We start from the raw sequence: 16,749 nt of genomic DNA, 5'->3' as shown, positions 1-16,749 counted from the left end.
GGCCTGATTTGGCGTTATTGACCATATATCCGATAATCTGTAACAAAGAATTCCTATTCAGTGAGCCGGGACTTTGGAAAAGTGACCTTATATGCGGATGACCCTATATCGAGGTCTGACTGTATATATATATATATATATATATATACAACAAAATAAATAAATGCAAGAAAACACGAAGAAAGTTAAGAAAAATAATAAGTTTCATTCCCCTTTTGCATTTGTCTATAATTTTCCTTTGTTTTATCTTCATTTTGAACTTATCTAATGAGTTCTGTTTACTTGCAGCTTATGCGCAATAAATGAAACTTATTATTTTTCTTAACTTTCTTCGTGTTTTCTTGCATTTATTTATTTTGTTGTATATATATATATATATATATATATACAACAAAATAAATAAATGCAAGAAAACACGAAGAAAGTTAAGAAAAATAATAAGTTTCATTCCCCTTTTGCATTTGTCTATAATTTTCCTTTGTTTTATCTTCATTTTGAACTTACGTATATATATAATTTTTTTTCGTGAAATATAAATTTAAAAATATGACTTGATAAAAAAATTGATATGCTTAGATGATATTAAGGGGATCTTAGCTTTAAATGGTTTCCCTTCCTGTCAATCTTTTGCATAATGTGAGATCGGAAATCTAAATCTATGCTAAAAAGGCAAGTTTATTCAGAAAAAGTAAGTTTTATGTTTTAAAATATGGTTTGTATGCATTAATGAACATAATTAGGTCTTCGAACCATTAAGATTGAACATGAAAATCGAATCTATTCCATCAGAAGTTTAAAAAAGCTCTCTCCTTTTTGCGCATTCTATAGATACATAAATATGAAGAGATAAAAAAAAAAAATAATGAAGTGATCAATGAAGAGTTTTGAAATTAAGTTCACTGAGAAAAAACGAATGTTCAAAATTGAAATAATAAGGTAGAATATTCGGTGTTTCTGGCTCAATGGGAACATTAAAAAGCTCGGTAATTTCTACCGACGCGCTTTGGTAATTATTTTTGTAAAATTAACAGTAGATTATGGTTTTACAACATGTGATAAAATTTGGTAGCATTTATAATTTTATCATGATACCTTAGACTATAGCAAAAAACTCATTTATTCTGATAAATTTACTTTTATATTTTTCACTATTAATGTATGATATTAAGTAGTATGATTTTTAAAAGCTAGAATTTCCTCGAAATCCTCAACATATGAACGGAAAATGTGCCAAATAAATAGTTTAAGTAACCAAAATTATGTTGTTTTTCTTTTAAACCGGAAATGTCATTATTATACAGAACGGTAATTTTACTAGAATCTTTTTTTTCTATGCGATGAACTGCTTCAATCTTGACTTAACATCAAAACATATAATTTTATGTATGTTTAAGTAATAAATCCGGTAATACTAATACTTACCAGTCAATATTATTAATAACAGCTTCTTTTAGTTAAAGTAAGAAATAGTGTAAATTATTCACTTTAATCGGTTATTATTAATAATAACCACTAATAACAATTTCTTTTGGCAAAATGAGAAATAAAAAGTGGAGATTTTCGTATCGTGATCTGTGGCAACTTCCGGCAGCGGCTCGCGAGGAATTAATAAAAACATCACAGACAGGGACCAACTCGAGGGGTATAACTCGTAGTCACCCCCCGGAAAACATCTTCATCTTTTAATTATTTTAAATTGCCGACCAGGCGGCCGAGTGGCTAGCGTGTCTGACTGCGGAATCCTTGGCCGAGGGTTCGAATCCTGCTCAGGGCATAGATATTTCTTTCTCTCTTTGTGTTCTATGTCCTTTCCTCTTTGCGTGAATGTGACCCGCCCTACAAACGGGTTTGTGGTTGTGTGACGTGGGCGACGCTGCTCCACCGCCGTTGCTTTGACACAGGTGCCCACTGGGTAACGAGAAGAGAGTAGCAGTTCTGTGGCCAATGGGACAAACCCTAAGTGCCCGCCATAAAAAAAAAATTTTTTTTTTTAAAATTTTTCCTGTTTAAAATCAATTTGGCGCCTTGGCGATTGCAGTTGGCGTGGCAGATCACGTGGCATTGGGGAAATATCCCCAATGAAAACGCGAAAGAATGACATTGACCTAACTCCATTCGTTATTATTAATAATAAGATATAATGGGATTATATATTAATGTGATAAATTCGCGTAAATTATTTACTTTAATTGGCTTACTTGGTTATTTTTAATATTGTCCCATTAGTATTAATAATAACCGACTATTCATATTGACCGGAACATAAATATACATACATATACATACATACATATACATACATACATATACATACATACATATACATACATATATACATATACATACATATATACATACATATATACATATATACATATACATATATACATACATATATATATACATATATACATATACATATATACATGTATACATATACATATATACATATACATATACATATATACATATATACATATATACATATACATATATACATATACATATATACATATACATATATACATATACATATATACATATACACGTGTGTGTGAGTGAGTGAGTGAGTGAGTGTGTGTAGTTTTAGTTTCCAATTCACAATGCCAACTTCATAAATCTTAAAAATGAACTATTTTCAAATAAATGTTTGTATAAAGAATAAACTAACCGGAAGGGGAGGGAAGTCGATGGCAACTCTTCGTTTCCTGATTTCTTCCAGCCTAGCGAGGACGTCTTTATAGTGGGTGCGAAGCTCGTCGGCGTACCTCGTGGCTAGAGTTTCTAACTGACCCCGGCTCCCATCCTGAAAAGAAAACTTTCATTTCATATGCATTTTTAAACATTAATTCATAAACTTGTAAATATACTTTACTAGTATTATAAATGTATAAATGTACCTTAATATATTATAAATTTGTAAATATACTTATTAATGTTATAAATGTGTAAATAATACCTACTAATATTATAAATGTGCAAACATACTTTAAAATAATATAAATATGTAAATAAATTTATTAATCTTATAAATGTGTAAATATATACTTACTAATCTTATAAATGTGTAAATATATACTTACTAATCTTAAAAATGTGTAAATAAATTTATTAATCTTATAAATGTGTAAATAATACTTACTAATATTAAAAATTTCGAAATATGACATAAAAGTAATTTTGATCGTACGATCGATTAGGGGTAATTCAGAAATTTTGAAGCGGGGTTGAACTACATTGTAGTTTGCTGTAACATTGTAGGTGCACTTTTTATCGTCATTTTTAAGCTAGACTACACGATGATAAGGTTCAATTCCACAATAGAAATATTGTTCAATATAAGCTCTTATTGAGGTTGAAGCAAATTTATACCGTTTCAACGTTGAACTGATTTTTTTTTTTTTGAGAGTGCACGTTGGAGAGACTATAACACGATTAGAGAAACCCCTAATATCGTTTAAATTTGCTGTAACTTTAATACAGCTTTCAAGTTGAACCATTAATTAATTATTCTTAAATTGCTTAATTATTTTTCAAGTGAAAATTAATTATTCTTCAATTTATTTACATATTTGTAAGGCTCACCTTACACGAAAATGTGATGAAGTTCAATGAGCTGATACATATTATAACATAAATCACTAATAGGGTTCAACATTGAATCGATTTTACTTTAAGCGAATAAAATTTGAAAAGATAAAAAAGCAATAAAAAATTTTGGTTCATTAGAAATATACTTTGAATATTGTTTCACCACCTAGATTATCAATCCTCTTTTAACTATTTTAATATTTTTATTCAATAATTGCGAATTTAAAGCTTTGTGATAAAGAACAGTGATTTCAATCCTATATTTATTTCAGAGATATGTACAGGTTGCCAAAATGAAAAGTGGACAAGCGTGATAGTCTCCGAAATCCAGAAGAGATTTCTGCGACACCCTTTAGGATTGTATTAAGTCACGAGAAGGGCATCGCAGAATGCTCATGACCGATTAAGAAGTTCACGTGAGAACATTTTAAGTGGATGTCACACTATGTTATGCCAAGATTGTCACAAAGCGATTGCTCGAAAACGAAAGTTCTTATCAGAATGTACTGCTTTTGCACAAAAATCAAAGTTCAAATTATTTATGTCAAGCTTTTGCATAAACCATAAACAAAGCTTAACTAGAAGCCACTTCTGATGTATAAGTATAACTGTCTGATAAAGCACCACATTTTAAGACTATTATTGATGAAAAGAAATACTTTTTTTATTCTTTTCCTTAACTATTTTCAAATTAAAACTAGTAGTTTTACTTTGGTTAGCTTCGGTTTACTTTGCTAGCAAGCTTTATTAAGTAAGGGTTTCGTTAAAGAAAATCGTTCCAGAGTTTTGTAGCCGAAAAGAATTGGAAACCGCCGCCATATTCTATTTATAACAAAAAATATCGTTGCTTGAATAATTTAACAATAGAAAAACTGGGAATTTTAAATTCAAATATTTCCTTGAACTGAAAAAAAAAAATATTTTTTTAATATTTCCAGTGGGTGGACAGCTGAATTTAGGCTTTTTACTTCATACTGTACGATTTGATGAAAGGAACGAAATCACATTCCCTTCGAAATAAATCCAATCTCTCCCGTAGACTTCCATGGTTCAAATAGTCTAAAACTGAAAGGGAAAAAAGTAAGAAAAAAAAATACTGAAGCAACCTGTGTTTAATGTCACAACTTTTTCCCTTTTATTCAGTTCTTTCTAGAATCACATCGACTCTCGAATGTTGGAGACGGCTAAAAAAAAAATCAATGAAAATAGACTTTGTCCGACGCATTCTAACTTAATAAAAAAAAAATTTGAAAGAGAATTACGAACTCGTTTGTGTTACTGTTTCATGTGGAAAAATAAACTTTTTTTTTCTTCGATTTTTCTGATTTGGAAAAATAGCTAAGCCCCGAGCGCCTGTTATACATTTTTGCAATTTTTCCCGAAAAGTTAAAGGGGATGATGGATCGATTCTTACACAAAGTCACGTTTAAAGGTTCTCCTCCTATTCAATACTGTGCCACCTGGTTTTCATCTTTTCAATCTATACTTTTATCAACAGCCAATGCAAGGAAACATTTTTAAATCGTATTTTGTAAGCATTTATTCAAAATATGTTCAACTTAACACTTTGAAAATTTTAACTCTTTTTTTCCCCCATTAGGAAATAAAATCACTCATTTTTTTCTAGCTCAGATTGCTTTAAAAACTGGCGAGCGGATTCTTTAATGTTCTCTTTTTAAAAATATTATTAGATAGTGGGTACTTACCTCGCCGGCACAGGTGATTAAGTCGCCAATATAAAGTCACTGCACTCAAGTAAACGCAACTGTCTTTTTCTTAAAATTATTATTTTAACTTTAAAGTCGACGGCGATTTTTTAAAAGAAAAATGAAATATTAAGACAAAAATAAACAAAATAGCCGAATTAATTTGCATCGGTGAAATGAAAATGTGCCCGAATTGTCAATCCAGTGATGGCTCTTTTTCGAAAGCTCCGTCGTCATATGAAATGATGCTTTTTGTTTGCGAACAACATGCTATTTTTATGACTGCTGCGAGTTTGCAACAGTTAGACATGACTGTTAAGTGAAGATTAGCTTATCTAAAGCAAAGCGCTGTCTTTGAAAATGGCGCAAAACGTCAACTCTAAGAAAAGGCACAGTTTTGTGTAAATGAAAAGCATTCGTGCTCTCATTCTTTAATATTTAAGAACTTACTCCAATACTGCATTACTTGAGCTCATCAAAATTTGCAAAAACTGAGAATAAGGCAGTGATTTTTGATAATTTTCATTTAGGTGGAACAATGTCGAGAAATTAACGATTTTTAAAAGAATTTTAATAACGTTTAAAATATTTAAGTTATCTGCCTGTTCTAAATTCTTTACTGCAAGATTATATACATAATTAAAATATTCGCATTGCTTCAAGTGTAAGGCACTTTTACGATGCTTTTTATTTTCCTTGGCGACAGAGCTTCGAAAGACAACTCTAAATTCTTTTTTAAAACAGCAAGGTTTTTAGATTCTGAAATCACGTCTGAAATTTATTTCGATATAATTAAGTTATAAATTACCAAAAGCGGGGCAATTTGTACCTTTTGATATTTTGTAAAATTTATCCATTTAGTCATTTAATTTCTCTCTTTCTTCTGTTTTTTTTTCTTCTTCTTTCTTTTAATCTTGTTTTTAATATCACGTAAAAATTTTATGTTACTATGTACTATGCTGTACCTCTGTTGTACCTTCGGGCCTTGTGTGATATTCCTTGGTGCACAGGGAGATATTTTTGTTTTTCCAAATTAAAAAAAAAAATACATTGTCAAATTTCACACATTCAATAGACGAAGAGCATTGTTGGCTATAAAATGTTGTTTTAATTTCAAACATCACTCTTTAATTGGGAACTGTAATATTTGTGTTTTAAAAGACTAAATTTAAAATATTAAATTAGGGCATTAAAATATAAATTCGATTGTTTTCAAAAATAATTACAAAATTCTTACATACTTCTGCATTTAAGTATCTTTTATAATATCAATTTATTAACAGTATCAGAACTTTAACAAGAAATCGTTTGTTTTATAAGTATTATAAATGGGGCATCCAGATGCATTATTTATCATGCATTTGGCGAAATTTCTTTTATAATTTACACTATTTTTGTCCAAACTTGCATTTCCAATAATCTCTGATTCAATGTGAAGTAGAGGAAATATATTATTATATACTGTTTGAGAAAGAAAAATTATTTCATAACGCTATTATTGTTTTTAAAATAAAACAAATTCAAAATTTTGAATAAATATATCTTAAAAATTCCTACAAACTCTCTGAACAGACAATTTCAAACATATGCAGAAACGTAATATTATTTAGATATATTTCAGTGGGAATAGAACTCAATTTAGATTTGTAACTACGGTTAGCAGTTCCTTATCGAATTTGTTTCCTCTACAGTGCCATTAATGTCCTAAGACTAATTCCAGGCGAATACTAAAGGAGGTCCGTACTAACTTCAAGGTAGAACAATTATTTCGAAAAGCCCAGGCATCGAGCACTCCTTTTACTACTACTTTCATCCTAATAGAATTACGATAGCCTAAAAGCGTTTATTGTAGAATTGTACAAACAATCACGTTTCTATAAAATACACATGAAATAAACTTGTACGTGATTATACGCATTTTGAAACCCTAACCCAAAGAGGCCATTAGCCATTACGTGTATTATTCTCGGTGGTACAGCTCAGAGTTGTGGGGTGTCCTTGGAGTTATTATGACCGAGGAAAATCCCTCGTCTTCACAATTATCATTACTGGGGTGATTAACTATTCACGCAAAAGGGAATTCCTGGATTGTATTAAAATCTGTGTTACGTCCCATAATGACACTTTGCGGGGAACGGTGTGTAGATGTGGTGTTAAAAATTGTCAAGAAGAGTATTTGCTGTTCTTTTTGAGAGTAGTTGTTTATCTTATGATAACGCGCTATGTGTGAACGCTTTAATTGTTAGCGTAAACAATGATGAAATTAGGTAGACAAAGATATGAAAGCATTTACGGAACTGGTAAATTAAGAGTTTCCGGAGAATGAGAAAATTCAGACAAGTAAGTTTTCTTACATTACATTAAGAACAAGTTAACATAGTTAATTCTTAAGAGAGTTACTTTGTGTCTGTGCATTTGCCAGCAAAAGCTCTTCAGTTAAATAAATAATTAGGGGACTTTACCTAGTACCTTTAAGAAGGCAATAGGATTATATATGAAAGTATTAGAGGGGCTTTTCCTCGTACCTTTATGAAGGCAGTAGGATTATATATGAAAGTATTAGGGGGCTTTACGCTGTACCTTTAAGAAGGCAGAAGGATTATATATGAAAGTATTAGCGAGTTTTATTTTCTACTTTTGAAAGGGTTGTAGTAATTATTTATATGTAGACAAAAAATTGAGTCATTTATAAAAACGGTATCCTTTATTTATGATATTTTCTAGGGATATATATGATATTTTCTAGGGATACATATGATATATCTTTATATATGATATTTTCCCAAATGGAAGTTACTGTTACAGAGGTTCCAAAAGTTAGTAATTTTTTAACCAGTAATGATTTTCAAAATCTGCAAATAAATTTACATCCAATTAATAATCAAATATTCATTTAATATTTCTGTTATTAATTGAAATGTTGTTAAATTGAAATGCTTGTGAAGAAAGATATTTCAAAACAATATTTCTTGGAAACAATATAATAAATGAATTATGAAAAGGATATTAATTTATGAAAAATTCTGTCAGTACTTCGAATCGAGTAGAAATAACCAACTTGAAAATGAAGTATGTTTCTCTGATAACCATTCTCAACGTTTAGTTTCTTCCGTTTTCGTTTTTATTTTAAAAGAAACCGTATTGCAGCTCATTCATTTTTAGTTTATGCAAGCATTAAAATAAAATTAAGAACACGACTAGATATTGCTCTAAACCTGCCAATTCAACTGTTTGACACAAAAACCGTAACATATACATTAAAATAACAATATGTTCTTTTTCCTATTCATTTAAATGTATTTTATACCCCTCTTATAAGAACATTGAGTAGTTCAAAATGCAAAAGAGTCAAGTAGAGATGTTTCTTCCTTACAACGAAATGAAATTTTTAATTTGTTTATTTCTCTGGTAAGCAGAAAAGGTTTCTTTTCACTGTTACTAGTATTAAGGAATCAATAAAAAGAATCGACTTTGTGTATCTCTAGTCTTATTTATAATAAATTTAAATCAAAATAGATCAACTAACTTTACATTTTCTAATTACCAATAAAACTTCATAGTTAGGTAAAGTTACTTTGATGCATCCTATTGTATAGAGCACAAAAAGATGGACCATCCTGAATGAATTTTTATCTAAAATTACCAGATCTTGAAAAAAGTCGTATATTTAAAATTTGATTTCTCAGGAACTATTCGACCGATTTCTCACAAATTTTGTATTTTGCCATGTTAAGTTACAGTTTTTAAAATTATACAAAAAATTGTATACCTTACATTCAAAATTTTTTTGGTTATTACTAATTAAAGTATTAAAAAAATAATAAATATTTAGAAATAGCAATTTTTTTTACTTAGAATCATCTTTGGAAAAACGAATTTTATAATTGTGAGCAAAGGTTTTTCGATTTGTTTAAAAATTTCTTGAGATATGGAGAAATACACAAAAAGTAAAATTAATATTAAGGGGTCCAACTTTTGAACCGCTCCCCTGAACGATCTAGGGGGGGGGGCATTTTACCTAGATTACGGCTACGCCCTGTATTTTGTGAAATATAGGGTCCAAAATCCAAAGCCGTCGAAAAAAGACCCGTTTATTTAGAGGAAGTACGTTTTTGTGTTTGATTTCGTTACTTAAATTATCGTCTGTTATAATTAATTAGAATAATTGAAGTAGTTTCTCCCAACCATTAAGATTGAGTTTTAGAACCAGAAGATCCGATCATTAGATCAAAAGTTATTCAGGGTGGTTCGTTTATTTATTTATTTATTTTTGCACACTGTACATTTATGTGAATGTCGTAAAAAACTGAGAAAGTTGTATTTCATTTCTAATCCGAAGTAGATATTCGGTAATTGAAATCCATCGCTGACAGGAATCATACTCATGAGATCACACTATACTCCGTTGAAAGTTAAGAAAATACCATTGTGGGTAAAAGATTTAAGTAATCATCCGCGAATGCATATAGTTCCCTTTATTTAGTTATCAAATTAAACAAATATGTTTTCAAAACAATATTAAAGCTTTTAAAAGTTAAACATGTCAAACAGAAACTTAATTCGCTCTTTTTACGATATATATCATAGAATTATGAAAAAAAAGGTTATAGTTGCGTAGTCTTACTGGAATCCTCGACTTGGCGACACATTTCGGTAAATAAGGAGAACATTCATTCTTGAGCACTATATAACTTTACAACGTTAAAAGAGCATTTTATTTGATGGGACCACTAAAATGGCGTGTCAGAAGATGACTTGTCCTTAACAAATCAAATAAGATATAAAGAATTTTTACTTTAGTTTTGCTGTAGAAGAAAATCGTCTGCAAGAAACAATATTTATTATTCTTTCATCAGTGTCTTTAAATGCGAACAGAAAGACGTATATTTGTTACGATTTTTAAATATCATTTTTTATAAATTCTCATTGCTCGTTAATTAATTAATAATTCAATAAGTTTTGTTTTCCTCATTTCAAACGATTTAAAAGAGTAAGCGAAAAAGAAGACTGAGCATCGTCGTTTCAAGAATAGGCGATATTGATATACCTTCGCGCTGGGAGCTTGGCAGCCATTTGGCATGCACTTTGATGTAAACAGGCTCTCTCCATTGGGATAATGGGTTTCTCTTAACTAGCAATAGAGTATAAATGGCGTGATGTAGACTGTACAGTGCTGGATTACCCATTAGGCCAGACTAGGCCATGGCCTGGGACCCCCAATGATTAAGGGCCCCCTTAAAATTGATTTTTTGAAAATAAATTTTAAAAAATTAAGAAAAACAATGATTTAAAAAAAAATCAATTTCAAATATATATTATTAAAATACAATAATTTTTTACATAATGTTAATCACATTTATTTATTACTTATTTTAATTATTATTTAAAAGTATTATTATTATACAAATAAAAAATATACGAGAAAAAAATTTAATCTAAGGGCCCCAAAAATTTGAATGGCCTAGGGCCCCGCGTACGCTTAATTCGGCACTAGGACTGTTTTGATAAAAAGGGAAGAAAAAAAATCAGAAATAGATAAATGAGTAAGATGCACAAAAATAAAAATATCCAACAAGAAAAAGCCTTCTTAAAATTGAAGCCTTCTTCAACTTTTACTTAGGTATATGTCAAGATAAAAGTTGAAAGAGGTTTTCTATTTAAATAGTAAGACTTTAAATCCAATGGAAAAGCATCACTAAACTCTAACAGTTAGGGATAATTATTATTCAGTGGGACGCAGGTGAATCTTTAGAATATAAAATAACTTTCTGAAATTTAATTTTAAATTCAACGGAAGTTCAACATTTATGGGTCATAAATTTAATTTATCTTAAATAAATTTTGCTTAATCCTAAGCAATAGAAAAAATTTTCATTGATTGAAAAAAATATTTTTTTTTACCTCTTTCTTAACCATTTTACTGTTTTATGTCTTGAAGCACACACTCTTAAAATTAAAGAAAAAAAAATACATAAAATTCGATTTCTTTCGCTTTTTTTTATTATTAACAAAATAAAAAAAAAGAGAATGAAAAACTAAATTCTGTTTTTTCTCTCGGCTACAATCTTCCAGATTAAGTTCTCAAATTCATTTTATCATTCTAGATTTCTCTTTTAAGAATGGCAACAGAATGAACTCGATAGGAAATGGAATTTATTCAGAAGTGAGTCCGCTTTTATTCCTTTTAGCTCATTCTTGTAGAACGCGATAAAAACGCTGTTATTTCTTGAGAAGGACAGAGAGATGTATTTGTGCCTATTTCATTTCACTTCATCCAGTGAAAAGGGTTCCGAACAGAAATAATCTCGTAAGCTAGGAAGCAGACCTTCATATATTGCCACGCTGATGACGCCTTCCTCATTTACATAATTGCTTGCTTTCCTCGGATTCTTTTCCATCGCTTAGACATTAAATGTGATCCAGTTCTTCTTGAGTTTTGAGATTAGCATTTCCTAATACTTTAGTAAGATTGTTGATCTGCGTTTTGCTTACAAGTAGTGTTTTGATTTTTCTACGATTGTTATTTAACTGGCAAATAACACATGGGTCCAACAACAAACCATCAGACAAAAAATCTACGCTAAATTAAATGAAGTTATGAATTCAAAATAAATGTTTTATAACAATTTGTTTGCTTTCATATTCATCATCATGGATTATTTAATATGAAATTAAATATATTTATTTACTTCATGATGTAATTCAATAACATAAAAAAAATATCATCAACTCCAAATTGGGTACTTGCATTTCAAGAAGAAAAGGATCACGAAGGTTCACACATGTGGCCAATGACGTCAGCGCCAACCGACAGTTTATAAGCAAAATGGCGCTTTAAAGTTGAGCTAAGTACCTCCACATAAGCGAGAATGTTAATTAACATGAATTTAATTAAATACAGAGTAGTATAGCACATCGAATGTGTTGAAATATAATTCTGCCTCGTCTGCGTCTTTTACTTAGCTCAATTTATTCAATGAATTCGAATGAAAATCCTGAAGGAGTTCTGCTTTTGAAGAATGCTTCGGTGCCCCGACTTATCTACTGATGAATTCCCAAAAGTGTTCTATTGGATTCAAGTCAGGTGATTGACACGGCTAGTTCAAAATTTTTATTTTTCTAAAGCTGCAAATCAACTTTGTAACAATTTTAGAGATATGATTAGGATCAATATCCCGTTGAAAAATTCATTTATGAGGCATTTTTTACGAGCATAAGGTATCGTGTGAACTTCTCTAAAATGTTTTAATAAACATATTGATCCATAGTTTCAACGATGTGTACATGTCATTAGGATAAAATGCTCCCCAAACCATTACTGATCCGTGTCAGTGTTTTACTGTAAATCGTCGGTACTGAGGATCCATTCCGGCACCTTTTGGACGACGAATAAAACGCCAACTATCACTTCCAAACGAATTAAATTTAGGTTAATCACTTTAAAAGACCTTCCAATCTGTATTTGCTCATGCTTCGTACTTCCAAATTTCAATAGGATCACCTTTTCTTTTTTGTTTGGACAAAAGAGATTTTTTTCTCACAGGTACCCATGAACACAAACCAGCTGCATTCAAGCGACGTCTTATGATTTGCTTCCTCATTGCGAGTAGTCCTAACGCGTTTTGAAATGTGCTTCTTTAGTAATCAAAACACGAATGGCCAAAGGCGTGTTTTTCCCCGTCTTCATGCTGAAACTAATTAAATAAACAGCAATATTTTCTTTTAGCCACAACAATTTTAATGCTTTAAGGATTAAGTAAGTGAGTTTTGCCTACAACACATTCAACAACCCAGTCATCCATCCTATATTTCATGTTAAATAAAGAGAACCGTTTATGTATATTACGTTTTCTAATTATTAAATAAACGTTTAATTATTTTCATTTTCATCTATTGCAGCTTTCAAGGATTATCTAAAGTAAATAATGAACATTATCATCGTAAAATGAAATTGAGCATCCGAAATTTTTATGGTTAAATCAATCTCTTTTAATGTATGAAAAAATGATATTTTTCTACAGGAAAACTCGCAACCAAGCCAACCGTATTCTCCAGAATTGTTCCATACCATCTACTCATGACACATTTAGATAAGGAAAAAGCAACATTTTGTCAAACGAAAAGATTTCAAAACTGCTTTCTCTCTTAGTGTTCTGATTTTTTTGTGCAAATGACAAACAAATTCTTTCAAATCAAGGGTAGAAGGGGAATTATCTAGTGCTGTGTATGTATATATGCATCTGGCTTACAAATACTTTGTAACAGAAGTTAGAAGTGCCGTTATGTAAATGGTTTATCTGTAATACCTCTGGTTTTTAACAGAAAGCAGCAGCATATACTTTCAGTACGTAGTAGGAATATATGTGTACAGGTTGTTTACGAAATACTAAGCAACCGAAGTAAGAAGTACATTTATGTAGAAATCTGAGCAACTGCAAATCTGAGCAACTGCTGAGTGCTTTGTAGTAGAAAGTACCAGTATCTACTTACAGCCTATGTAGTAGGAGCAAACAAGTAGCTTACGAAATGCCTTTTTAACCGAAGTAAGAAATGCATTTATGTAGGTGGTATATCTGTGCAACTGGCAAGTCAGTTTCTTGTAAGACTAAGTGGAAGTCTATGTGTTCAGTATGTAGTTGGAGTTTATGTGTACAACTAGCTCACACTATGCTTTGTAAACGAAGTTAGAAGTTCATTTATGCAGATGTTATGTCCATGCAACTGGCATGCCATTGCAACAGAAGAATCTACTTCTGATCACCTTGCAAGCAACATACAGACGATCTTGGGTAGAAGTGTATTTATGTAGAGCGATTATATTTTGATGAAACATACACATTAGAAGCTTATGAGTTTTATTTTTCGAATTTTAAAAACTGCTCATTTAATCATATGTTACGGGAACACCTAATTAATAAATAAATTTCTTTCAATTACAGCAAAAAGCTCACTGCTTATTCGGTAAAGTGAATCACTTAAGTGCAACGCGAAAGTAACCAAATTTTATTGAACGCGTGAGGAATCCATAAAACCTCGAAGCGCTTAGTGTAGGCCAAAATAAAATAAGCTATTAAAGAGAAAAGCCTTTCAAAAAGTTGTCAACAGAATTGACGGGGATACTCATATATCCTTTTTTTTATGCAGCAGAAGAAAATACTAGTTTTCTCCTCATAACATCGAGTTTTACCGACTGTTAAATAGTCCGTCCAAGATTTACGATTTACTTTTATTTTTCTAGTTAAAAGCAAACAGAGCGTCGAGAGAGTGAGTCGTTTTTTCTTTACCAGCGTAGCATATCCTTTTTTCCAGCAGCGCATAAAACGAGGATTTATGTTTTCTAAAATTTATTTTTAAAACCTGCACGAACTCGCTGAAAGTGTGAGTTAAGAGTAGCATTTATTTTAATAACTTTGTTTTTATGTTTTTCCAACACTGTTGGGAAAAAAGCCTTTGCTTTTATAAGTTAAAGGAGTTATGATATTTTCCATGCATGAATAGCGAAATTAGGAAATGCTTTGTTATTGCTTACAAAAATGTTGTAGTTTTTAGTTATTTATATTGTTTAGAGTAAAGAAAGTAAGTAAATTGGAAATATAATGAGGTAAGAATACATTAAATTAAAAGTTACATGACATGTGAGAAAGTTAGATGACAATAAGATAAACATTGCCGAAAATATCTCGGAAATAAAGGTTATTAAGTATTGTTAAAAATCGATAATCAAATAGCTATGAGACAAAAATTAGGCTACAAGCACAAATTAAATTCAAAGTTGTAAAATGTTCATTTTATATATTAAATTGTTGATAAATGCTGATAAGTACAGATCAACGCAGAGGAAGAACCCATTAACATTTTAAAGAAAAAGTTCACACATTATAGTTGAAGATAAGATCATCGATATTTCAGAAGATAAGTTTATTGTATTTGATAGAATAAGCTATCAAAACTTCAAATCAAGTCATCAATATTTCGGGTGAATTTTCATAAGGATAAGTTCATCAACATTTCGAAAAATAAGTTCGTCAATATTTAAGAGAATAAGCTCAAAAAAGCTGATCAAAAGTTTAAAGGCTAAGATCATCAATATTTCAAAGGATAATCTTATCCAAATTTCAGAGGATATAATGAGCTAATGAAAATATTAATGAGCTTAGCCTTTATAATCTGGTCAAGATCATAAAGGCTAAGCTCATTAACATTTAAGAGCATAATCTGATCCAAATTTTAAATGAAAAACTCATCAATATTTCAGAGGATACTCTAGTTAAGATAGAGGCTACGTTGATTAACATTTCAAATTATAATCATGCCTAGTTTCCTTAGGCGAATCTCATCAACATTTCAAAGGATAATTTCGCCAAAATATTAAAAATTGAGTTATCAGTAGTATTTCAGAGGATAACCTCCTCCAAATTTCAGAGGATAATTTCGTCAAAAATTTCAGAGGACAATCACGTCCAAATTCCGTCAACATTTTAGCGCGACAGAGAATAATCTCATCTAAATTTCTGAAAATAAATTCATCCAAGTTTCAGTGGATAATCTCGTCAAGGATATTAGAGGCTAAATTCATCATTGCTTTAGAGAACACCATTTTAGAAGAAATTCTTATCATTCAGAAAGCGGTCTCGTCAATATTTTGGGTAACAAACTCCGTAGCACGTTTATTGATTACAAACATTAGATTCATTAATTACAAAGAAAAGTACATTAAAAAATTTATTGAAGGTAATTTTATCAATGAATCCAGTTAGCTTGCAAGTTAACAAAGAACCAAACTTTTAAAAACTTTATTATTATTTTGAAAAACTCATATTATTTTGACTCATATAAACACCTCTTTAGATTACTTTTTGCGAAAATATAATTCATTATCACACAAGTTCAATACCCTCAGCCTTTGTCCTTATTATATTCAACAATTGCCAAAAACGCTTCAATTACAAGTCAGACGCCAGAAATAGCAACTCGTCAGTAGGGTGACGCCTATTATCTCAAATCTATAGCAATATATCACATAAAACAATCATCTATATTACAACATATACAACTCAGCAACTGTTATATATATATAATATATATTAAAATTACAAGTTAACGCACACTATATCTGAAATATTTATGTCAAACAAATCCATAACCTTCATAATAAGGCACTTCTCTTCAAAGAATCCTCAACTATCATGTAATTATTCATTAAAATATTCTTGACTATGAGTTAAGTCTCTAAATAATTTATAAAGCGCTCCCAGATATATATTATTACTAAAGCAATTACGATGTTTGATGCAATTATAAGGCATTTATATTACTCAGCGAAGTACCCATAAGTTAATCGACCGCAGACAAATGAAAAAAGATGGCCGCCTCACCTCTTGACGTTATCTGCGGTGAGTGATTGGTTATAAAACCGCGCATTGTACTTAAACCTGTAATCAAAACCGTACCG

The 16,749-nt window shown here is 30.4% G+C and overlaps 1 protein-coding gene across 2 annotated transcripts in view; it reads right to left on the bottom strand.

Moving 5' to 3' along the window:
• Positions 1-16,749, bottom strand: part of LOC107441952 (uncharacterized) — a 333,761-nt gene that overhangs the window by 81,863 nt on the left and 235,149 nt on the right. For both annotated transcript variants that reach the window (XM_043044432.2, XM_043044433.2), the window contains exon 2: positions 2,672-2,806. In XM_043044432.2, coding sequence (XP_042900366.1) covers positions 2,672-2,806 — 135 coding nt within the window. The remainder of the gene's footprint in view (positions 1-2,671; positions 2,807-16,749) is intronic.

This window comes from Parasteatoda tepidariorum, chromosome 2, assembly GCF_043381705.1.
Source record: "Parasteatoda tepidariorum isolate YZ-2023 chromosome 2, CAS_Ptep_4.0, whole genome shotgun sequence".
Classification (NCBI taxonomy): Eukaryota; Metazoa; Arthropoda; class Arachnida; order Araneae; family Theridiidae; genus Parasteatoda; species Parasteatoda tepidariorum.
The sequence above is the reverse complement of the archived record's forward strand: the minus strand, read 5'-3'. Positions and strand labels throughout refer to the sequence as shown.